This window comes from Corythoichthys intestinalis, chromosome 13 (assembly GCF_030265065.1).
Source record: "Corythoichthys intestinalis isolate RoL2023-P3 chromosome 13, ASM3026506v1, whole genome shotgun sequence".
Lineage (NCBI taxonomy): Eukaryota > Metazoa > Chordata > Actinopteri > Syngnathiformes > Syngnathidae > Corythoichthys > Corythoichthys intestinalis.
Window position 1 is genome coordinate 9276075 of NC_080407.1, and position 26894 is coordinate 9302968.

A 26894-nucleotide genomic window follows, 5' to 3' on the forward strand; every position below is an offset into this window, starting at 1 on the left:
TAAAAATGCTCGGCGCCCGCACCCCCAATTTCTGATTGGCTGTCGTCTTATGGGCGCGGCTCATCACTGTGCAAACAGCAAAATTGCAAAGTCGTTAAATGCAGAAATCTTGAAATATTTCCAAAAAACAATATTCGTCTCAAAGCTGCCCTCCTGTGGGGATTTGGTGGAACTGCAACTGGTTATATTACAATCACAACACACGTTCCAATGATGCCCTCCTGTGGGAATGTTTTTAAACTGCGACTGATTATTCATTGAGTATATATAAAAAAAAATTTTAAAAATCGGCAAAACCGTGATTTTTTTTTTTTTAAATGAATAATACGAAAAATGTGAAAAACGTCAAGAACTATAAATAGCCTTTGCGGAACCTGTAAACGTCAACAACTTAAAATCTGCAAAAAACGGCAATTAAAAATACAAACAATTGCTAAAACCGTAAAAAAAAAAAATCACAAATTTGTGGAAAAACTGCAACATAAAAAAAAAAAAACTGCTAAAGAAAAAAACACTGGAAAATTGCAAAATACTCAGATTTTGAAAATACCCAGATTTTGAAATACCCAGGTCCGCGAAATACCCAGATTGGGAAAAACCCCAAATCCGCGAAATACCCAGATTTTGAAATACCAAAATCCGCGAAATACCCAGATTTGGAAAATACCCAAATCCACGAAATACCCAGTTTTCGAAAATACCTAAATCCGCAAAAAAAAAAAAAAAAAATTGCGAATTACCCAGACTATGAAATACCCAAATCCACGAAATACCCAAAATCTGCGTAATACCCAGATTTTGAAAATACCCAAACACAGATGTGTCTCTTTGCGGTGTCCAGCTGCGGCCAGCAGTACAGAGACTGAACTTAAGGGCCATTTACACTAGTACACTCAGAGGCTACGGCACATTTCAACTGCATTCACCTTAGTTTTAACCCCTTGTACTGACTCCATTTTAAAAGCTAGAAGGTTTCGAAAAAAGTTGACAATTTATGGTTCTTACCCCACACCTGGCCAATCCCCATGTGCAAATCCCGGTCCTAACCCCCCACCTGGCCATGATCCATGTGCAAATCCCGGTCCTTACCCCCACCCCACCTGGCCATGACCCGTGTGCACTTGGTTTTTTGTACAATTATGCAATGACAGAAAAGGCATTCATTAATAAAGTGCATTTTCTCTGAATAACCAGTTGCAGTTCAAACATATTCCCACAGGAGGGCAGCATTGCGATATGTCCAATATTGTGCTTAAATTTTATTTTATTAATCCGATTAAAATGATGTATTAAAAACGAAGAAATATGTCGTGTATATGTAGAATTTTTTTTCTACTAAAAAGGCATTTTCATACAGGCCAGGAAAAAAAAAATTTTCAGGTCGATCATTTTATTGAATAATTGTCGAATAGAATTGTCTATTTTATGACTATATTGCTGTGACACCCTTTTTAATGGTTAGTGTATAGTTATTATTTTTGTTTTCATTCCGTAATACAACAATTTTCAATAATTCACCAATTGCCATAAAGGGCAGAAAATTGAATACAGCCAAAGTTTTTGAAAGCAAAGAACTTAGCGGATCCGTAGTACAGTTAAAACCTCCTAAATTTGGCTGCTCTTATCCGAAATCAATTAGCTATCTTACTGCCACGACGTCACTGCGCCCACTAGAAGCTAGGACCAAAGTGGATGCAGTTGCACAATGTCCCCACAGGAGGGCAACCCTGATTCATACCACGTACCGTATTGCAAAAAAAAAGGCAAAATCGTTCAGTAAATGTTGAGTAAATATCTATTTGAATTTGACCTTAATTTGGCCTATAAAATAAAATACCCTTAACAGAATCACATATTTGTACTTTATTGAGTTAATTCAATAATGTATTTCAATACAAAGAGAACATTTAAGAAAAATATTAAGCTTACACGATTTGGATATTAAACCTACAAAGCTGGCTCAAGTACAAAAAAAAACACACCCATCTTTAAGGTTATTAATGACTAATGAGTCATCATCTTTCAACATTGATAAAATTCAATCACACCATGCATGTTTAAAAAAAAACAAAAAAAAACAACAAAAAAAACATTTGTGAGTTTCATCTATGGAAGCTTATTGCTGCCACCCAAAAAAAATCCAGAATCACATTTTTACATGATAGTATCATGTAAAAACCTAATACTGGAATTTATGTATCAGCAGTACGCTTCCATATTTATCAGCTACAGTATTTGGGATTTTATGTACGTAGAAACAATCATTTCAGACATCTTATGAAAAAAAAAAAAAGACTATTATGGCGATTCACAGATATAGTTATTATATTCACCTTTGACTCTATGCTTCGCTGCCACCGGCCACTTTCGAGTCGGCTGTCAAGAATTGGCTATCGGTATTATCTTCCATGGCTTGGTAAATAAAGAAGACCAAAGCAGCTCCCATCCCCAAAAGAAGCACTTTCAACCAAACAGACATGCTCGAGCACACTACTTTGGTTGTACCAGTAGGGGGAGCTGCAGATATAAGTGTAGACGTGCCGGATAAGGATTTAGACGAGGTTGAATTTGGCAAACTTTTCACTCTGTTGATAATCTGGCTCTCTGTGTAAGAAGAGAAGGAGTTGCTGATGCTTTTAGTAGCTTTGGGAGAAAAGTAGGAGTTTTCATCATTCCAGAGGTCGCTGGAGGTCACCGGGCGCCCGGCAGCTCCCCGGATTGGTCGCCGACACGTGGCCCTAAAAAAGAGGAACTGTACTTTATCGACCTTCCATTGGTTTGTTAGGGTTAGTCGTCGAATACTCGAGATGATTACTCGAAACGTTTTTGTCAAATGTTCTTCACGTCGTACTCACGTGATTCCTGTTGGACTACTGACGTCATTGGTGAACAGCTCTTTAAGAACTTCTTGCTTATCCAGCTTGGGAGTTTGGTCTCTGGCTGTTATCTTCTCCACCTAAACAGAAATGGTCATCCTAGTCATCATTTGAATAAAGGTTGATACAAAGTATCGTTAAAGATCACCATTTCGATATATAGTCACACCCCAACACCTCACCATGTGACCGCCTACAAAAAAATACGAGTCCAACCAACATGTTCAACCAGCTGTCATGCAACTGACCCTACAGAAACCCGACAACTGCGTACGTACACATGCTCTCCATGTCACTTGCCGGTAATATAACAGAGTCATGGTGACTGACACCACAGATGTCGAGAGTTTGTCACCGTGAAGATCGCATATAATAGTTCATTCAAAACATGGAAAGACAAAGCAAACCTCAAGCAGAGCCGTGTTGAGAAGAGTCTCCGTTTCCAGTTGATTATGATGGCGCTAAAATGGGTTTCAAACAGAAGGAAGTCGGACAAAAAAATTGACGCAGATAGTGTACGCTCTTCGATCTTAAACAATCCAAGTATATACTTGGAAATATGGGTGCAAGCTAGGGGTGCAACGGTTCAGTTAGCCCACGGTTGAGTTTGAACCTCGGTTTTGGGATCACGGTTTCGGTTTCCATTTTGCTTTTTTTTTTTTTTTTTTTTTTTTTTAACTGCCTTTATTTTGCTGTTAAAAAATGAAATACACTTAAAATGTAAACATTTTTGACTGTTAAAATGCCGCTTAGCTGTTTGGCTAGTGTAGTGACTGACTACTGACATACACACTAAATAGTAAAAAAAAGTTACTTGGCAAAGTAACTGGTGATACCTTTCATGTTTTGTTTTTTTTTTTTCCATTAATTAAAAAAAAAAAAAAAAAACCAACCAAAACCATAGTAACCTTTGCTATGTTTGGAGGTCATTTAATGTTGTGAATCAACCGTTAAAGCTGATAAAATTGCTCCCGTTTTTGCATTAGTTCCCTTCTGTCTACTTTCGACATGTGAAAATTTTAAAACTGTTTCATCCTTTAAAGATTTTGCCGATTTAGGAGTATTTTAGATAAAAAGTTGCTTAGGTTCGCTACAAAAGAGCCTTTCTGAGAAGTTTACTGCTCTAAAATGGCGGCTGTTTACTAACGCCACCGAGTGTCATTTCGCATGTAGTTCTATATGCATGAGATATCTAGGCGTAGATTGTAGGCTGTCGGCTAGTCAGGAAACATTGGAGCCACCTAGCCTAGCATCGCGTTTGCTACAGCGTCACAACAAACACTCTTCCCTCTCCGTGTCTCTGACTTTTCTCTAACGCGCATTGTCTCATTGCCGAAACGGTGACCAAATCCGAACGGATGAAGAAAAAAATTTTTTTTCTCCACAGCGGTGCTTCACGTCACACACAGGCACACAGAGCTCGATCAATTCATTCCACAAGCTTTCGGAATACATTAATTGCAAAACCGAAAAGGCGCGGTTCATAAAGGCGTATTGAACCGTACAGGGCGAACCGTACGGTTCGGCTTTGAACCGCAAACCATTGCACTGCCAGTGCGAGCCTCTGGGTAGCTGATAATACGATACAATTTGTAATATAAGGCTTAAGATGACAATGATTTCACAATATAGTGATACAGCAATTATCAGGAAATCATTCGAGGATATTCAAAAAAGCTTTTCATCCTTCTGGGGCTGCAGCTATCAATTATTTTACAAGTCGATTAATAGATGAACTAGTTTGAATGATTGAGTAATCGGATAAGGAACATAAAAAATTAAAATACCTGAGTTGAGGCTTAAACAGTACATAAAAATAAATGAGGACAACAAAAAAAAACAATTAACTAACGTACAGGGTAAAAGTCCACTAGCTTAAATGCTATAAAATGCTTTTTTTTTCTTTCTTTTTTACAATGCTCTTAAAAATGGTTCAAACATATATTCCCACCAAAAAAACGACTAAAATACCTATAAACTAAATAATGAAAGCATTAAAAAAAAATTAGCTCTAACAAAAACTTAGCTTATGTTGGTCTTAACAGGGAGCAGCTGGATTCAGCCATGTGAAATGAATTACGTCATATTCACTGTCGCCACAGATGGCATTGTATCCACCTAAATCAATCAAACTAAATGCAAACACTTTCAAAACAAACCATTACAACGCCACTTGAATTTAACGAATACTCGAAGCAGCAAAACTTCATTAGAATTTTTTTTCTAATCAAATTACTCGAGTTAATTGATTAATCGTTGCAACACTAGTCCAGTCTACTTGAAATTGATTGGTCGTCTATGGCCATCAGTGGCATTTTGGGGCATTTGTCATTTGGCACTTCCTATTGATTTAGCGTCACTTTCTATTGATCTTGGGATGATTGTCTTAATCAGTTTGCAGATATATGCAACGTATCTTTATTTAAAAGGCAGAGTGAATGCGGGCGCCCCGGAACAAAAACAGACGAGCGAAAAGTCAGCAGTCAAAAGAATCCGCTATGCCATGGAAATGGTTAATCCGCATCATGTGCTTTGAGTCTGACATACAGCATGGATTAGAAAGATTTAAAAGGAACCCGCAGGCTCTCTCTCTGTTGAGAGTGACTGCACTGTACTCAAGAGTAGTTTGAAAAACTTTGCTCCGCTTTGAGGCATTTTTACCTCAAAAAGACATTTCGCACGAGAACCAGGTTTTGACACCGACCCAAGGCCAAGACCCCCAATCATTTATTGTTCATTTAGTTTTTTCACCATGAATGCAAATCGTCTGTCCACATAAATCCCAAACATATTAGTTTGGAGACATCTAATGGTCAATGAGCATAAGTGCTATGCTAAGCTGTGACCAGCCCTTGTACAAAAGCAGAACGCTTATAAATTTACTTTAGGGCTGTCCCAAACGACTAATTTTCTCCCGATTAGTCAGCCAACTATTTTTACGATTAGTCGACTAATCTTATAAATTTGTTATTTTTATTATTATTTTTTTTTTACTAATTTAGCAACGAAATTTTTGTTGACGCTTATCAATTCACAAAAACATTTTGGAACACTTAAATTCTTAATTGAAGTACAAATAAACAGATAAATAACAATAATAAATCACAAATAAACAATGACTTCAAATGCTGATAAGAATTAACTTGTGCAAAAGAATGGAATGTAAACAGATTCAGAACACTGACTTCACCGTTCCAAAATGATTCAAAACAATTCTTTAAAAAAATACCAAGCATTAATATTATAGTATACTGTAGTACTATATATAATAGTATTATAATAATTATTCATTGCCAATCAGACTTTTCATAAAGGGTGTCATTTTAAAGGTATTCTTAGTGTAGAATCTGAAGTATGTGGGATTAACTCCAGAAATCGTTATTTATATGACAAACATGCTTTTATTTTGAAATGTTCACCGGAAGTACGTTCGCTAAACCGCTAATTTAATCTTTACACTCCACAAAAAAAGACAACACTTTTTGTGATTGCATGTGGTGTCAGTAAAAGATTTTTTTCCTTTTGCAAATGCTGTTAACCAGCGATTTTTCATGTTTGAAGTGTCACCTTTTAACTGCAAGTTTTGGAGAAGGCTGCCTGTTTTATAGCCGGCTAAAGTAGGTCTTTTTTCCCCATTCACCTCAATGTAGCAATGCTAACGTATATGGTGTTTAATATAGATGTGTTTTCTTATTTTGTATGTCTGGAAAATGAATGAATGAATGAATGAACTTTAATTCTACAGCATGTTGATGAGAGAAAAGAACTGGAGTCTCATATGCCATCAGCACGCACGCACAAATGGATGCATGCGCGCGCGCAGTGATAAAACACAGCCGTGAAAATGACCGCCCTCATTTTTATTTACCATGCGATAAATGGACTCATTGCATATCGCAACAGGCTTAGCAACTTTAATAAAACATGTCATTAGTTAGTTAGATGGACTTAAAATCTCCTGTCCTTATCATTCACGGCCGACGTGCAGCCAAGCTTGGCATTGAAGAGACAGAACACAACAGTGTACCCTCCTTTGTTTCTTTAAAAATAAGTCAATGTTTTGGACTCTCTGGTGCGCTTTTTTTGGCTTTGTGCCGCTTTCCCCGGTTGCATACCAGCGTCAAACATTCTGAACTTTCCACGCATATATATTTTTATATATCATTCATTAAACCGTCGACGGGATGTTGTGCTCGTCGACGGATTTACGGATTTACGGGTGACGTCGAAGCCAACATGCATATGAACCCAATACCGATGACGATATTATCAGATATTATTGAAAAATGCTTTTACCGGCTACCCGATAATATCAGACAACTCTAGTTTTAACAATATCTTTTTAGAAAAGTTTTGGTTCCCCTCTAAGGCAGAAACTCAAAGAACAAATCAACCCAACAGTGCGGATTTTCAAGAAATCTCTGAATCAGGTTCGGAAATTAGGTCTCAGAACTTCCCAATAACTTGAGCTAAGGTAGATACTTACAATCTTATGTTCACTGCTGCGAGTTCGGGTAGTGACTGGAGTCTTCCCTCTGCTCCTAACGGGCCTCTCCACTACTGGAACTGGTTCAGGTTCCGCCACTTTCTCAGGCTCCGGTTGGGGTGTCACATCTGAAAACAAAGAATTATGACTAGCTCGCTCTTACATTTGGATGATCAATGTATACACTGCGCAAGCAACTATAGGTAGGGTTGTTCCGATCATGTTTTTTTACTCCCGATCCGATCCCTATCGTTTTAGTTTGAGTACCTGCCGATCCCGATATTTCCCGATCCGATTGCTTTTTTTTGGTGTGCTCCCGATTCAATTCCAATCATTCCTGATAATTTTTCCCGATCATATACATTTTGGCAATGCATTAAGAAAAAAATGAATAAAACTCGGATGAATATATACATTCAACATACAGTACATAAGTACGGTATTTGTTTATTATGACAATAAATCCTCAAGATGGCATTTACATTATTAACATTCTTTCTGTGAGAGGGATCCACGGACAGAAACACTTGTGACTTTGTATATTGTGACTAAATATTGCCATCTAGTGTATTTGTTGAGCTTTCAGTAAATGATACTGCAGCCATTCAACCCAAATGCATGATGGGAAGTGGAACCATGACTGTGCGTAGTGCTACCAATTTATATATCTTGTCTGCGTTGGGAAATAACATAAGGTGTTAAGAAAAAGATCAATTGCTACCTTGCTTCCCCACATTGCTTCCCATGATATTTCTAATCGTAGGGAGAGGGATTGTAAGGCTTTAGCCAATTAAAATAAAGCTCCAAAGGCTGCCAAAATTCACTCTACTCATTTTACGCTGCCTTTTAGCTCTGTTTATAGGCAAAACGGCGCCATTACAGATGGAGTGCAACAATGCGTGAGTGGGTCATGCAGCGCATGCATTAATTGCGTTAAATATTTTAACGTGATACATTTTTTTAAAAATTAATTACTGCCGTTATTGGGATAAATTTGATAACCCTACCTTAAGCCTAAACTAAAGACTCTGGATAAGTGTAACATATTATGTCTGTAACGTTAAATACAATTAGAAAACGATTTAATTAAAAAATATATATATATCAAAAAAAGGCATGGCCGATATTTTTTTGCCGATTCTGATACTTTGAAAATGACGTGATCGGACCCGATCAATCGGGACATCTCTAATTACGGTTAATTAATTTTTAAGCTGTAATTAACTCGATTGAAAATTTTAATCGTTTGACAGTCCTAAAAAAAATACAATTAAGCGATGGTTATGAGGTAGATATCTGCGACTTTTTTACAGACGCCATTTTTTTCATTGTGACACAATTTGTTTAAAAGTTTTAAATTATGTGAGTGAATTTTTTTTTTTAATGTCGTTTAATGTTTTTTTTTTTTTTTAAACGAAATATGAGACATCAATGAATGATTCTAAGCTAAAAACGACATTTTGAATAATAAATATAATTAATTACCTTGATTTTATGGCTGGGTTGAAACATAAGTGGTTGCGCGACGTCTGTAAACAGGGGTTTTCAGGGTAAAACAGAAATTAAAAATAGTTTGGGGGCCTAATGCACCATGAATCTGCTATGGCAGCATATAGACCTATTGTTCTATCAAACACAACAGTTGTTTTGGCTTAGAATACAGCAGTTTCTTTTAAAGAGGAGTGCAAGAGCAGAAATTGCTTTTTCAGTCTTGTCGGTGTTTTCCGCCATATACAACTTGATACACTGATCATTAAGGGTGTAATGGTTCACGTGGATGTCGTGAACCCTTACAGTCTTGCATTTTCGGTTCGGTTCACTCATATACCGTTTCGGTTATGCTAAGTTTTCCCCTCGTGAAATTATTAGCGCAAACTAAGCGCTACGTGTGGAACAAACTGTGGGAGTTCCCACACGGACGCCTTAACTGTCGGATGCCTTTTCACAAGGGTTGCAACGGTTCACGTGGATGTATTGAACCATTTTGGTATTGCATTTTAAGACTTATAGAAAAATGCTTATTAAAAAAACTATGCTGCCGTCTTATTTTAAAACAGGTTTGGATAATGGAAGATATTATTGTATATTTTTCATGTGTGGGCATTAGTTTTGCTGTGAAATTTTCCCTTTACGCAGCCAAATTCAATTTGACCCAGTGACCTTTAACCCAATGACCCCAAATTTTAACCACCTCTTCCATTTCATATTACAAACATATCATCCATTTGTTCTCTAGTTTTCTTGAACAAAAACATACAAATTCAATTTGTCCATGTTATCTTTGGCCTCATGACCCCAAAATTTATTCAACTCTTCTGTTCTTCATCTTCACTAGAGAACGAATATGCGTCTCCTTACCATCCTCCTTGTCGCTGTAGAGGTCAGATTCAGAGTTGCCGTTGTGGTTTACTTCTATCTCCGTGACGACTATCTTTGTGATTGTCGCCTGAGCAGGGCCGCCATCAAGTAGCTTCTGCAGTTTCTTCTCGTAAAGTTTACGGGTTGAAGCTGAAAAAAAAATGAAGTAGATGAGGTTATTATCCCTGAAAAAAAAAAAAACGGGTATACATGAAATGTTGATGCTAAACGTGGACTTACCCACAATTGGACCAGCATCTACTCCATGTTTGAGAAGCTCTTCCCTCAGGTATTCATCAGTCAGAGAAGTCACATCTAGCTTGTCTGGCAGACTCTTATCAGTTTTCTTGGGCGCTTTCTGTGAAGGATACAGTAGCTAGCTTTAGCACTTGAATTAATCGTTTTGTTTGTTGAACACTGCAGCTTAAACATCAAAACTGCTCATTTATGGATTAAATCAACTTTGGGCGTTTTCGTTAAAAATACAAGATAACGTTTCTACTTTGCTTAGCGGCCTAGCCAGCCTAGAGGTGTGTTGAAAATCTCTACAGAGTAGTGCAAGTGTTTTATTACAACACTCTGTGCGGGCTCTTGTACCAATGCATGTTTTTTCTAATGTACTTGTTTCTCAATACAAATGCACATGTTATCGCGCGATTGTGCCTGCATTCATTCGTTCTCGTGAGAGGTCTCGTGATTTCCTCTGTCCAATTGCCACGGACATTCGTAGCAAAACCGCAACCGGTAGAAATTGACCTGAGAAGTTTTTGCAGTCCTCACGCATTCATGTCGCAGCGGAATTCGGGGTAAGAAATCTAGGACCAAACTCCAGGACCAAAACACAACAAATCCAGTAGAACAATCGCTTACTAAGAGAGGCTAGGCTGACGCTAATACATGGCTACTAGCTAGTTGTATTCATCAACCGCTTAGGATTTTCTTGCCGATGAAGGCCCTGTCCGATTCTTGATGCCATTACAGAAGAACAGTTTAAAGGTGTGCAATATAAGTTAAATGGGAACAAATTAGCGACGGGTAAATCGTCTTTTAAGATGGGAAAAGCTCCGCTTAACCATTGAGATCTGTTTTAAAAGTATTTACAAAAACATGTTTCTTTAATGTCAATTGAAGTATGGCCGTATCGTGAACAATTTACAGTGCTCTCCATAATTATTGGCACCCCTGGTTAAGATGTGTTTTTTTAGCTTCTAATAACATTTTTTTAATTCAAATAATATGGGACCTTAATGGAAAAAAAAAGAAAAATCCAACCTTCAATACAAGTGCATTTATTCAGTGGGGAAAAAATCCCACATAAAGAAATAATTATTTGACATCAAATAATGTGTGTCACAATTATTAGCACCCCTGCTGTTAATACTTTGTACAACCCCCTTTTGCCAACAAACAAGGTCTGGGGATTGAGATGGCCCCAGTTGAGGCCTGGGAGCATGTGCTTAGGTCAGATGAGACCAAGATTGTTTGTTGCCACAAAGCTCACTCTAAGTGGGTCTGGCGTGCCACGAAAGATGCGCATGCTGAAAAGCACCTCATACCCACTGTGAAGTATGGGGGTGGGTCAGTGATGCTGTGGGGCTGTTTCGCTTCCAAAGGTCCTGGGAACCTTGTTAGGGTGCATGGCATCATGAATGCTTTGAAATACCAGGGCATTTTAAATCTAAATCTGTTGCCTTCTGCCCGAAAGCTGAAGATGGGTAGTCACTGGGTCTTCAGCAAGACAATGACCCTAAACATATGGCCAAATCTACAGAGAAATGGTTCACCAGACACAAAATCAAGCTCCTCCCATGGCCATCTCAGTCCCCAGACCTCAACCCCATTGAAAACCTGTGGGGTGAGCTGAAGAGGAGAGTACAGAGGAGAGGACCCAGGTCTCTGGATGATTTAGAGAGATTCTGCAAAGAGGAATGGCTGAAGATCCCTCTTTCTGTGTTTTTGCATCTTGTGAAACATTATAGGAGAAGACTAGGTGCTGTTTTGTTGGCAAAAGGTGGTTGTACAAAGTATTAACACCAGGGGTGCTAATAATTGTGACACACATTATTTGACATCAAATAATTATTTCTTTATGTGGGATTTTTCCCCACTGAATAAATGCACTTGTATTGAAGGTTGGATTTTTCTCTTTTCTTCCATTAAGGTCCCATATAATTTGAATTAAAAAAAAATATATATATATATATATATATATATATATATATTAGAAACTAAAAAACACATCTTAACCAGGGGTGCCAATAATTATGGAGGGCACTGTAAGTGCAAATCTTACATTGTGCACATTTAAGCCTTGATACGGTTGTTGGATATATTTACAAATGACAGCTACAGCTTACTATGACGACACTTCCATGCTAATGCCAATCTAAAATGACACGAAACACAATTTAAGACATTGCTTCTTCTGGAAATTGTCTAACTGCAAGATGAATAGCGCTGAAGCTTTAAATGTCAACACAGAGTAGTAATGTACACATGTCAACTAATCAGTTCAACCCCTTGTAGGTAAACATTCTTTCTCAAAGAAAATAAAAAGAAAACTGTTTGTCCAGCTTGGGGCAGTAGCAGAAACTGGTTATGTCCACCCGATATTCATATTCCTATTTATTCAGAAAGCAGCTTCGAGGCCAAAGGATCAAAGTTTCTGTGCATCAGATGAACAAAGACCCTTCAGAAAAACGATAATCTCCCACCAAAAAGACCTACGAAAATAGCGATAACAATTGGTACGAGCCAAACGCCCTGCAGCGTCGTTTTAGTCCTAGTAAAGCCTGGAACCAAACTATCGAAGACATACGTTGTCTTTCTAAAACCTCCGCCCGTGCAGTAATTTATTACTTCATGTTGTGCATTCACACGAGCTAAGCAAAGTCTGTAAATTTGTCCATTTCTGTGCATGGTGCCTGAAAACACACCCAAATTGTTGAAGTTTATAAGGCAGCTGAAGAATGTCGAGTTCATTTCCTTAAGAATGTCACCTCAGATTTTCATTAAGTTACTCTCTTCCACCCTTTCCATTCTGTAGTCACTTCCCAGTGTTGTGCTTTCCTAGAAAATCAGTGCAGAGGCACATATCAATTGGCTAGTCTCTTCAGAGATGAACCACAACAGAACTGTTGTATGCATTCCAGTAATTACACATACTAAATTATATCGGCAGTAGAGGTGTGCAAAATTTCCGATTCTTAGATTATTCGCGATTCGGCCGTGGAAGATTTGAGAATGATTCAGAAACATCCAAATTCCGATTATTGAAATATGCCAAGTAAAGCAGAAGTACAACACACTCAGCGCGCCGCGCGGTCTTCGGGACGCAATGAGGAACGGAGCGAGAGTAGCTAAACATCATGCTTCTCATTACCCGGCCCCTCGGGTAATGCCAATGCACAACTCACGGCTCTAGCTCAACTCATGCCACGAGATAAAAAAACACAACATACCTGACTGCTGCCAAAAAGCTGCTACAAAGTACATTCACATAATGTTACGGTAGATATCATTTATATAGGACTAGATGCAATATAGATTCGGTTGCGTTAGCAGCACATCTACAGAAAGCTAGATGCGGTGGTTAGTAAACGGCCGCCATCTTAAAGCAGTACACTTCCCTGCAAGGCTGTTGTAGCGAACCTAATTAACTTTTTATCTAAAATACTCCTAAATCGGTAAAATATTGACTTGAATCTATCTTTAAAATAGTTTTAAAACTTTCACATCTCGAAAGTAGACAAAAGGTAAATTATGGAATAACGGGAGCAATTTTAACAACTTTAACGGTTGATTCACAACATTAAATCAATTGAACGTAGCTTAAAGCTGCTGATACAGAATGGCGAGTGGAGTTTTTTTATTTACTGTTATTTTTGTATATTTGTTTACTGTTATATGTTAACTTGATACCGAAATTGTAGTTTGGTTTAGCCTGAGAGTATTTTTGAACAATTTTGGAACTAATGTACAAAACATTAAGGAAAAAAAAACGGACGGGGGTGCATCAATAATCGTTTTATAATCGAGTTGGAGCTTCTGAATCGTAATCGAATCGTTAGGTGCCCAAAGATTCCCAGCCCTAATCGGCAGTGTTTCTGTTGGCTGTTAAACTTGACTTTTTAAAAGTGATCCTCGATCTTTAAGACAAGTAATTCTTAAAAGATAAATGTTAGTATGAGTTATATTAATTTGATATTAAAACCCCTTTTAATGTTTAAGTTTGTCAAATTATTTTAAGTGATAGGTCGCCATTCTTGTTACGCCGCAGTGCGTGACGTCACCGGGCCCGTTGCCGAACTTTCAGCGTGTCACTCTTAGCTACCCCAACATGTCGTCGGTTCTGCCCTTCCAATTTGAACCAGATCGGAAAAGTGAAAAGCAGGACAGTGCTGTCGGTCGTTTACAAGACGAGCAGCAAAGGAAAAATGAGAGCAGGAAATACAATTCTGATAAGACAAGAGTTGGGAAAAACTGGTGATGTACTCGCGGCAAGTGCGTCTCAATGACAATGGAGCTAGAGAGTGTATGCTGTTGAGAACTCTGGTTTATGTTAGCAGATCCTCAAGGTAAGGGCGTTAACAAACTTATCCCAGTATAATTATGTAGATTTTTAGCATCCAGGGCTGTCGTGTGCTTTACATACAGTACAGGCCAAAAGTCAGAACACACCTTGTAATTCGTCATTTTTATTTTCATGACTATTGACATTATAAACTCTCACTGAAGGTAATAAAACTGAATGCACAAGTGTGATAGTCAGGATCGGAGTCGTGTCTTGGCTGACTGTCCTCATTAAATTCGTCATCTGACGGGAACAAATCCTGGAATCGAGTGCAATCAATGTCTTGTACATTGTAACGCGTGGTAGGTAGGATACGTGAATAAAAGTACACAAAGGGGGAGAAGCTTCCACCTATGCACATTTATTCACAAAAAAAATAATATTTCCACCTTGACCACTCGTCACTCGGGAGCTCAGCGGTACGCACACAAGCGTTCCCAGACGAACTCCAACATAAAAGTTTGGTCCATGTCAGAGTCACTGTCGTCACTAGAATGCCATAGTGCTTTAATTATTTGGTATGATTTGGGGAAAACTCCCACGAAGAATAGTAAACAAAAAAGATAACAATAGTAATCCAAATCCACGTTTTTTCACTCACTCGAAGATCCAGGAAGTAGACCGAACATTAAATAGCACGCCTTTAGTATATTCAATCTTGAATATGAGATGCTAATGCTGAACGCTAACTTGATTCATTTGTTTTATTACTGTGAAAAATTACTTTAAATCAATACTGTGGCGGGAAGAGGGAGTTGAAGTTGGGCCTTTGTCAATAGTTAAAAGTTTGTTTGATGCTATTTCTGTCCATAGGCGGAGTTTGACTTTTGGAGCAGGGGGAACATGTTGATGACCCCGAAACGCAGTGTCAGCAATAAAATTAACTTACAAGAATAGTTGTAACAATAAGTTGAAAATGAGCGTTTTTTTGTTTCCGAATTCTAAATCAGGCGGCTTAGACAATACATCCATTCAATATGGTACGCCTGCCAGTGTCTTGCTAATGTAGTTACCCCAGCCAAAAATTCTCTGGGCGGAGCCATATGGAGGTAGATTTGTGTCTTTGTTATTCAATCAAAAAAAAAGTTGCTTCAATAAAAAATTATAAAAGTTGCTCCAATCAAAATATATATTTTCAACCCAAAAAAAAAAAAAAAAAAAGTCGCTTCTATCAAAAAAAATTGTGTTTGAATGCAAAGATAAATTCGAAACACAAAAAATGCATTTTTTTTTTTTTTTTTTTTTTTTTTTTTTTTATTCAAGCACCTTTTTTGATTGAAGTAATGTTGATTTGTGTTTGGGCCACATTTTGGCTAGTACATTTTTGTCTTTAATATTCAATCAAAAATAAGTTGCTTAAAAAAAATTAGATTTTCAAAAAGAAAAATCACTTCAATCAAAAAAAGAAAAATTTCAATCATAGAAGAAGTATTTGGATGCGAAAAAATATTTGAGATTGAGAAATTTGCATTTGAACACTTAATTTTTAATTGAAAAAAAAAATTCTTTGAATGAAGCAATCGTTTTTGTGTTTGGGCCATATTATGATTAGGACATTTGTGTCTAAATAATTCAAGCCCCCCAAAAAGTTGCTTCAATCAAAAAAAATATTTTCGATCAAAGAAAAAAATCATTTGAAAAATAAAATTGCCCTCCTTTAATATTTTTTTTTTCTTGGAAATTATACGCAAAGCAAATGACCGTCTAAGGTGCTAGTCACATGATCTGTTCGAAAAATAATTTTGACCCATTATAAAAATATTTTTTTGTTCATTTCATTCATTTTTGTGGCAGTTTTATTGCTTTACAACTTATATATATATATATATATATATATATATATAGTAGAGCAGGGCGGTAAACCGAAAATTTACCGGCACCGAAATTCTTCACGATGACCGACGTAATTTTGACCATGACGGTAAATTCGGTAATTTAATAAAACAAGAAAATATAGTCTTTTCATCCCGCTTTGACTCAGTGTTGTTCGGCAATGTTCATTCCCCTTTAAGAAAGCAGAAAGTGTGCTTACGTATGGAGTCACGTGGTTATCAGGAAGCCAAACAAACAAGAGCCCTGTGGCTAACGCTAGCGGCTAACGCTACAAGTAAACGTGATGGGAGTGTGGCTTAAGGGAGGTTCGCCAAACTTTCACCCGACATTAAATAGACTCTTGGCGGCATCCAGACAGGCTTTCACCCGCTGTCCTCCCTTGTTCTCACGATTTACAAAGAGGATGCTTTCAATGCTTTCTACTAGTAGCCAAGCCACAGGCTAACGCTAGCGGCTGACGCTACAAATAAACGTGATGGAGTCGGATAGCGGCTCTAACCTTGGCGAAACAGCTGAACTTAATGAGTGGATTGGGCACGGACTGCATCTAGCAATTAGTATGTCACGTTATTGTGTATCTCTGTCTATGTGTGATTTCTGATGGCTGTTGTGATAGTAAAGCATTCAGGATAAAGTACAATCCAACAGTGAAAATTTTATTATGACTGTTTAATGGCCCCAGCTATTTTTCTGTATTTGCTTAATTCTGTGTCATTAGATCAATGCAGCTTTAATGTGTGTGTGTGTGTGTGTGTCTGTGTGGGGGTTCATGCGTGCTTGCATGTATTAAAAAATGCACTGGGAAAAAAAAAAAAACAAACCTTGAAGTAAACACTTGTGTTAAGTAAATATGTCACGGCAGCCATTAACAATAAGTTGTCTTTTTTAAGTGTACTGTTCAAGCCGTAAGTCATTTGTATTACAATGACATGTTTGCACAGGCATATTGATTTTGACAATGTACATTGTTCAAGCCATACAAGCTGTTATAAATGTTCATTCTTGAATTCTTATTGTTTACAATAATTTTTTGTATACTTAATGTTTAGACTGCATGTACGATTGTTAAACATATTAAATTGAAAGCTGGTAAATAAATCAACAAGAAAGGGTTAATCTGTATTTCATGCATTGATTCAGATTTTCAAATTATATAACAGTCCGCTTGGGCGAATTTATCGTCATTTATCGTTATCGATGTAAATCTGCTCAACTTATCGCGATACGTGCTTAAGGCCATATCGCCTAGCCCTAATATATAGGAAAGTCAATAACAAGCAAATGACACTTTTCGGCCACCGGGGGGCGTGGCCCCCTACCCCCCCTTAAAATCCGCTTATGATTCTGTCCCAAAGCAGTCCCTGCCTGTTAATTTGTACATCTGCTTTACATTTGTTGCATGCACTATACCTGTTGTGATTCATGACATTCCTAGTATGTTTATCGCCAAATGGCCTACCTCACGGTCCAACTATTCTTCCTAGTATCACATTTCACGCTGCTGTTGAAATAAAATGTGACGTTTGCACACAGGAAATGAAAAAAATGCTTTTATCCTACAGCAGTTTAACAGAAAAATCCAAAACAATTCCAGAAACATAGTGAACATTAGCGTCACGCTTCAGGTGGTTGTCGAACAGTATTTCAGGTATGGCCCAGGACAGACTTGTTTCGTAATCACAAAAGTCTGGGAGAATGGAGAGGGAAAAGAGATCCCTCCTCTGCTGATCACGCCCAAGCTTTGAAAGACATAACTAAACCCTGAGGTCATAGCTGAACACCAGCCCACAAACTCTATGGAAAATCTATACAAACACCAGCAGTTTTTGCTCAACAACTGCATGTTGCTGATTAACAAAATTAATGACACAGAGTTTACACCATTTTCAACAGTGTATACAAAAGTCACAATCCATACAGCCTCATACTCTGCCTTAAGGTTACTATGTGAGGAATGTATGGTATGAATTTTTGTACAAATCACTTCCTCGGATACCTACGGTCTATAATCACCCACATATCAGGTAACGCATGATTGATAACACAGAAGCACGTGTGCAAAGGGCTTAATTATAGAGAAACCCTAAAAACAAGTACCACAAAACAAATACCAACTGTAAAGTACTGGCTGTAAGTCAAACTAGTTAAAAAAAAAATGGTCAGACAGAAAATCAGATAAGTCGCACCACACTAGAAGTCAAAATGCAGTATTACTTCAGCAACAATAGTTGTATTCCTTACTGTAACAAATAGCAGTGCTGCTGCTAGTGCTAACATAAGCACTTTTTAGCTTAGCAAGCTACAACGTTGCAGCACAACAAGGGCCACAACTTTCGTAACATGCGGGTTTGGCTAATAATATAATTGGCTCACCGAAGGGCCCGTTAATTTTGCTTAACTCCCGGCTCTCGATAACTACTGTATTGGCCCGAATAACAGACGGCGTTTTTTGCATTGAAATAGGACTGAAAAAGTGGGGGTCGTCTTATATTCGCGGTCTAGACATTATACCCATTCGCGACGCTAGATGGCACCAGATATCATTGAAGTGAATGCTGAGCTTGAGGAATGTTCTGTCATGACAGATCTCAGCTACTCTCAAGTTTAACCAGTTTGTATTATTTTATTGTAGGGCTGTCAAACGATTAAAATTTTTAATCGAGTTAATCACAGCTTAAAAACGAATTAATCGCAATTCAAACCATCTATAAAATATGCCATATTTTTCTGTAAATTATTGTTGAAATGGAAAGATAAGACACAGGACTGATATATACATTCAACATACTGTACATAAGTACTGTATTTGTTTATTATAACAATAAATCAACAAGATGGCATTAACATTATCAACATTGTTAAAGCGATCCATGGATAGAAAGACTTGTAGTTCTTAAAAGATAAATGTTAGTACAAGTTACAGAAATTTTAGATTAAAATCCCTCTTAATGTTTTTGTTTTAATAAAGTTTGTAAAATTTTCAACCAAAAAATAAACTAGTAGCTCGCCATCGTTGATGTCAATAATAATTATGGTGCTGAAACCTATAAAATCAGTCGCACCTAAGCGCCAGCAGAGGGCGGCAAAACACCAAAAAACACAAGTAACAAGTGCAAATGACACTGTGCTGTCATTTTAATCTGTTTGAGCGGGGCATGTGCGTTAAATGTGTCAAATATTTTAACGTGATTAATTTTAAAAATTAATTAACGCCCGTTAACGCGATAATTTTAGCAGCCCTTATTGCAATGTTTTTCCCTATGTTTCAAGACTACAGTTACAGTTAGACCTCACTTTGATGGTTAATGCAGTTATTGCAATTTTGTTGTTTTATCACCATAGATTGGTTTATTTACATTTCAATAACCAGAAGCCATTCATTTACGAATGTGATTGCACTTTAGTTTACCTATTTAAATGTTCAGATATTAAGATTTGAATGCGGTAAAATAACATGCTTTTTCTTTCAAATCTATTGTTACAATAATTTGTTTCTGATGTACTGTAATTATTTTCTGTATAAAAATTAATTTGGTGTTCAAAAAGTCTTTTTTCAAACTTGAGTCTTGAAAAAGAGGGGGTCGTTTTATAATCAGGGACGTCTTATATTTTGGGCCAATACGTTAGTTTCCAATGACCAAGTTGTCATTCAAGCTAGCCTCCAAAACGTTTTGTGTATCATCCATGCTTGCAGACACAATTTTGAACTGTCCAGATTTATGTAGCTACTTGTCAAAAACAGTCAGGATGACAACAACTTGGGGTGTGAGAAAATATTGAAATTGTGATAAATTGCGGAACTTTGTATCCTAAAAGGTTATCAATATCCTTCTGCCCAGAATTGTTTTATCGTTTAAAAAAATGCTCTGGTGTTGGTGTTTTTTTTTTTTTTTTTTTTTTGCAGTTTGTAATAATTTTGCAATTTTTCTTCAGCAGTTTTGACGTTTTTTGCAGTTTTTTTTTTTGTCTTTTAGTGCAGTTTTTCATATTTACTATGTATTTTTTGTTGAAGATTTTGCGTAGTTTTGGAGGTTTTTTTCCCAATGTTCTTTTTTGCAATTTTTGAACTGTCCAGATTTATGTAGCTACTTGTCAAAAACAGTCCGGATGACTATAACTAGAGGTGTGAGAAAATATTGAAATGGCGATAAATCGCGGAACTTTGTATCCCAAAAGGTTATCAATATCCTCGTGCCAGAATTGTTTTATCGTTTTTTGCAGTTTGTAATAATTTTGCATTTTTTTGCAGTTTTTTGGTCATTTAGTGCAGTTTTTAATGTTTACTATGTATTTTTTGTTGAAGATTTTGCGTGATTATGTTTTTTTTAATGTTCTTTTACGCGATTTTTTTCCCAGCAGTTTTGTGTTCTATTTTTTTATTTATTTATTTATTTTTTTTTTGTGTGCAGTTTATCGTCGCAGGCTGAGCCAAAGTATGGGGGGAAAAAAAGTGTGACTTATAGTTGGGAAATTACGGTAAGTGTTGAATAATAAAAGCCTATTTTGAATAGATATGTGAGAACAACTACTATTAAATTTTCTTTAAAATGTGGTTTGCACCTGTACACACTATGTCTTTCAAAACGACATCGCTGTAAATCACCCACCAAAGGCAGCCTCAGGGTTGTATGACATGTAATTTAACTTACAGCATCTGCTCCAACACGTTATGTGACCACTGAGTAGGAAGTGTATAAACATACAGTGACACTCATAATAACAGCACACAAATTCGAAGTTTTTTAAGTCAATACTAGTTTAAAATGTCATTTCATCCGGCAGTTATTTTCAGATTTAGTTTATATCTCCATCTTTGGTCAGTTGTAACCAACTAATAGAGATTGTTTTACCACTTTAGTTGCTAACATGATTCAGTAGAGATCGTAGCAGCCATTACTTTAGCCGCCAACGTTAGCTAGGCAGACGTTGAGTTCCGTTGTAAGGCTTACATCGAACGCTTACATCTGACTTGCTAACCTGGCAACGACAATTTCTACAGGATTATAACGTTAGCGGCAAACAGCAAACATCAATCTACTGGATGACTACTTCCGAAAAGTCTAATGCTGCTTTCACGTGTTCTGGGTAACATGATGCGTGCCGCTTGTTAACTGCTAACATGATCTGAAATCGGGCCTGATCACATTATTTTCAGAGGATTGGAAGCAGTTGGAAAAGACTGTCATTAAAATGTATTGATTAAATTTTAAATTCATTTTCAAGTGCGACAAAGCAACAAAATAATCAAGACGTACAACGATATTGTCAAAAGAGGCAAAAAAAAACTATCTTTTGTGCAACGCAACATCACAACGCAGCCAGAACGTTGTGCTAGCTGTCGCAAGAAGCTCATGGTGAAAGTGATAATGTCTAAAGAGCAGAACTATTTTACATTTTGAGGGTTTTTTTTCTTGATAATACATTACCGATGTATCAGATCGGTACTCGGTGCAAAAACAAGCTTTCAGGACAATGAGAGTCATTTTGCGTTTGTGTTTTGCGTTGCAGCTGCATTTTCGGCTAACTCCGACAACAATTTGGATTGAAAATTTCCAATCCGTGAAACAAGTTGTATCTGAAGCCGATTCGACGAATACTTGCACTCGAAAATGAATCTAATAAAGCGGCGGAAGGGTGACACCCAGATGTGAAATGAGTCCAGTCGACACAGTGGGGCTTTAGAAGTCACGCGAGCCCCTCTTCCAGTTGAGAAAGAATGCAGGCAGCTGTTGACTGAAGGGGGATTATTACAGAGGAATGTCCACCATTTCCAACCAACACAAAACCACCCGGTGCATTTTACAGATTCCATATTCACTCAACAACAAATCCGCCCATTTCTTATATTTTCCCCACGTGGAATCATACATTTATAGCTAACTGATGGTAGCTTTGCATGTAATGCAAAAGCTAACATCTATAGTAATCCTTTTGTTTCCATTTTCATACATCAAAACGACTGGAATAGTTATGCAATGCAGGCTCTCTTTTGTTCGGCATGCAAAGGACTGACCATTTGCCCAAAAACGTGTTTTTTTTTTGTTTTTTGTTTTTTTCAAATCTCAAAATACCTGTCCAAATACATGTATTAAACGTCATTGACGTTGGAGCTACAGTGCCCTCCATAATTATTGGCACCCTTGGTTAAGATGTGTTTTTTAGCTTCTAATAATTTTTTAAAAAGTCAAATTATATGGGACCTTAATGGAACAAAAGAGAAAAATCCAACCTTCAATACAAGTGCATTTACTCAGTGGGGAAAAAAAATCCCACATAAGGAAATAATTATTTGACATCAAATAATGTGTGTCACAATTATTAGCACCCCTGGTGTTAATACTTTGTACAACCCCCTTTTGCCAACAAAACAAAGTCTGGGGACTGAGATGGCCATGGGAGGAGCTTGATTTTGTGTCTGGTGAACCATTTCTGTGTAGATTTGGCCATATGTTTAGGGTCATTGTCTGCTGAAAGACCCAGTGACGACCCATCTTCGGCTTTCGGGCAGAGGGCAACAGATTTTGATTTAAAATGTCCTGGTATTTCAAAGCATTTGTGATGCCGTGCACCCTAACAAGGTTCCCAGGGCCTTTAGAAGCGAAACAGCCCCACAGCATCACTGACCCACCCCCATACTTCACAGTGGGTATGAGGTGCTTTTCAGCATGCGCATCTTTCGTGGCACGCCAGACCCACTTATAGTGTTTGTTGCCAAAAAGCTCAATCTTGGTGTCATCTGACCAAAGCACACTGTCCCAGGCTTCAACTAGGACTGTGTGCTTTGGTCAGATGTGGCGCTGTTTCGCTTCCAATTAGGTCCAATTAGCTTTTCCATTAAGGTCCCATATTATTTGAATAAAAAAAATTATTAGAAGCTAAAAAACACATCTTAACCAGGGGTGCCAATAATTATGGAGGGCACTGTAAGTCCTAGCCAGACAGCGAGCTAAGCTCCGAAATTACGATGTTAGACGTCCAAATGGTTTGCTGACTTTATTCAGCTGCTCATGACATGAACCCTTGCAGAATGAAACTAAAATAAAAATGGAATTAAATCAGTTTCATCTTCAATAACAGCAATTCAAATTTTCGTTTATATCTAGCTGCTACGTAATACAGCAATAACAATCCACACAAACGTATCAGTTAGCGTCTGTACATCATCAAAATCAATCACCGTACATCATCAAAAACAATCACATAAACACACCTCAGATATTTGACCACAATTGAAAATGCACAATAAACAATTCAAAAGGTGTTATATACAGGTATTGCCTCAGTGGGTGCTTCACAAGCAACAAATGTGCGCGCAGGCTTGCAGTTGTAAATTTCCGCTCTCTCCCGCTTGGCTGCACGACTTCTTCGTGGGAGCCAGTTGTGAGACGCTCTTCTTCGTGTGTGTGTGCGTGCTTACTTGCATGTGGAAGTACAACCTGCTCTATGCTTTCTGCGCCAAAATAAAAGCATGCATCACAAAACAAAAGTCGACATAGAAAAAGGAATAAAAATTCTCAGTACACAAATCAGAAAAAAGTCCTGATCATTCCAACACAAAAAATGCTGCTGATTGACGTTTTTTTTTCTTGTGGGCAAAGCGCTGATTTAGATTGTGTCAAGATATTTTCTTTACACACACAAAAAAAAAAACAACAATAAGAGGAGGCAGAATGTGATGAATCAGTTTTATCAAACAGTTGTTCATAAATACAATCCAAATACAGTTTCATATCACTCTCTTATATGACAATTTACACTGTGAATGGGAAGTTGTGTTGAAAGGAAACTGAGCTGTTATATGAATAAGCATTAGTGTGTGGTTTCTTCAAAACTCTGGACACTGATTAGCATAATAGCTAACTAGCTTAGCGCTCCGTGCTCAGTAGTAACGTCTCATCAACAAAGAATACGAATAATAGAATTGGCTTCATTTACTCACGACTGATGGAGGCACACTAACTAGTCAGAAGACAATCTAACTCAACACTTCTTAATAGGGTATGATTGATTCAGCAAACCAACCTGATTGTAGCAGTGAACTCTCTCTTCCTCAAATCACTGGCGCGCACACCCAGCCTCAAATTACACATAAACAAGGACACATACGGGACTGCTCATAGCTGCCGGCAAATCATAAGTGGATTTTAAGGGGGCGGCCAGGAGGACCAGGCCCCCCCCGGTGGCAAAAACATTTTACTGCATGTAATTGACTTTCCCATATTTTATATATATATATATATATATATATATATATATATATATATATATATAATTATAAGTTGTAAAGCAATAAAACTGCAACAAAAATGAATGAAATTAACACAAAAAAATATATATATATACACAATTGGTCGAAATTATTTTTCGAGCACCTTAGACAGTCATTTGCTTTGCATATAATTTAATATATATATCTCGAATATATATAGAGAAAAATATTTTTAAAAATGATTTTTTTTTTTCTTCTTTCATTGAAAATATTTTTTTGATTGAAGCAACTTTTTTGAGGATTGAAGCAGCTTTTTTGGCGATTGAATGATTTAGACATAAATGTCCTAATCATAATATGGCCCAAACACAAAAAGGATTGCTTCAATCAAAGAAAACTTTTTCAATGAAAAATTAAGTGTTCAAATGCAAATTTTTCAATCTCAAATATTTTTTCGCATTCAAAAACTTTTTTCTATGAGTTGATTTTTTTCTTTTTTTGATTGAAGTGATTTTTTGGGGGAAAATGTTTTTTTTGAAGCAACTAATTTTTTGATTGAATAATAAAGAGAGAAATGTCCTAGCCAAAATGTGGCCCAAACACAAATCAACATTACTTCAATCAAAAAAAAAAAAAAAAAAAAAAAAAAAAAAAAAAACGAAGAAAGAAAAATACCTTTCATGTGCATTTTTTTTTTTTAGTTTTTTGAGTTTCAAATTTATTTTTGCATTCAAACATTTTTTTTTTTTTAATTGAAGCGGCTTTTTTTGTGTGAAAATATATATTTTGATTGAAGCAACTTTTTTTGGATTAATTAATAAAGACACACATCTACCTCCATATGGCTCCGCCCAGGAGATACGATTTTTAACTTGGGTAACTACATTGGCACGACACCAGCGGGCGTACCAAATTCAATGGATGACTATCTTGGCGAAAAGTATCGCATAAGCAGCATTTAGAATTCCCCTCAAGAATGATGGGAAACAACTCTCATTGTCAACTTTTTATTTTAAATATTCTTATAAGTTAATTTTAATGATGACACTGCGTTTTGGGGCCATCAACATATTGTGCCCCCCCCCCCCCCCCAGCCCCAAAAGTCAAATTCCGCCTATGCGGCAAATATCAATTATCAAAATCGTTGGCAACATTGATTTTAATCGATGAGATGTTGCAGCCTTACTGAATAGGAAGTGACTCAAAATCAACAGGAAGCCACCTGTAAACACCCTAAAATGAACAAGAAGTGACCTGTAAATGCTGTGAATATTCTGGTTTCAGTGCCATTGATGGCGGTAGATATCCAATCCAGTCAAAATCAATTGGATGTCTCGTGCTATTCTGATTGATGATTTTAATACCAACCTGTTGGTTCCTTAGGTGACACTTTTTAAAACAATATATCAATTCTTGGTTGGAGCATATTGAAAACCGTTTGACCTTTTCGATATGTTCTCACACCTATATTACCTTCCACAGCAAATTGCATTTTTAGTTCAGTTGATAGAATTAGTAAGTATCTGACTAAACTTACCCTTGCCTAGAAGATATGATATTCATACAATATGGCCAGTAATAAACTGCAGAAGGGCCACGACAGCTGACATGACATATTAAGTCCATCAACAAACGCGCCATTTAGGCTGGAGTGAATTTTCACAGCAAACATAAAACTCAATTAACTTGTTTGAAGTGAGAACGATTGACTATAATTCATATAGTGACGAAATTAATGACGGTATGAAGAAAAATGACCCCCGTTTGTTACTTTGTTCTGTTTTTGCCTTACATACTGTTGAATCTCACCAACATATTACTTTTTTTTAAGTTTAGCATGAAAGTTGAACTAAATTTAGCACTTACTTTGCCGGAGGAGCGACTTCTGCTGGAGATCACTGGTGGGGGTAGCTCCTCGTCACTTGAGAAGGCGTCCAAATTCATGGCGTAGTCATGCTTTTTGTTCTGCGCGGTCAAATTTTTCCGATAAAGCTGGACGTAGACGTCTTTGTTGTGGTTGCCGCTCGGGAGCTCCACGTTGTGAGCCACCAACTCACTTTTAAGCTGATCCTTGGTGAGCTGCGAAGGGTCATCCATGTATTCCGGCATGTCTGCGTTCAAAGACAGTCGCGAAGCGTTGAAACTAGCTAGCTAACTCCCAAGTAAAGCTAATAATAATTTTTTTAAAAAAACAGGCTGTGGTTGTCGGAGAGAACCTGGTTGCTAACTAGCGCCTCTTACTGGAGTTATTCCGTATAGCAGAATATTCGCTGTGAAAAAATATGAGAGATAAAAGTAGTGAAAATGTTGTAGGTTGACTTCTCTCTGAATAAAACGTGTTTCACATCAGTCTTGTCAATGGTAGACCCATAGATATATATAGAACTAGAAATCGGAGACGAGTTGTGAGCCAATGGGGAAGTCAGTCGTCACTTGTCGGCCATTTTGCGTCGGGGTAGTTCTATAAAATACTGTCGAACGTTATGGTCACTTGGGGTTTGGGGTTTCGAGATGCAGTTGCTTACTTAAAGTATATATATCTAATCATCTATAAAATAT

The 26894-nt window shown here is 37.2% G+C and overlaps 1 protein-coding gene across 2 annotated transcripts; it reads right to left on the reverse strand.

The window, feature by feature from the left end:
* Positions 1–1848: 1848 nt before the first annotated feature.
* On the reverse strand, positions 1849–26711 carry tmpoa (thymopoietin a). Of its 2 annotated transcripts, XM_057856002.1 has the most exons (7): positions 26202–26711; positions 9961–10078; positions 9721–9870; positions 7363–7490; positions 3284–3337; positions 2856–2956; positions 1849–2738 (listed from the first exon to the last, which is right to left on the reverse strand). In XM_057856002.1, exons 1-7 carry the CDS (start codon positions 26442–26444, stop codon positions 2342–2344), a joined length of 1191 nt encoding a protein of 396 aa, XP_057711985.1. In that variant the 5' UTR covers positions 26445–26711; the 3' UTR covers positions 1849–2341. The 2 variants fall into 2 exon arrangements, with proteins under 2 accessions (XP_057711985.1, XP_057711986.1); XM_057856003.1 differs by lacking the exon at positions 3284–3337 and having other exon boundaries at positions 26202–26710.
* Between the last annotated feature and the right edge of the window lie 183 nt (positions 26712–26894).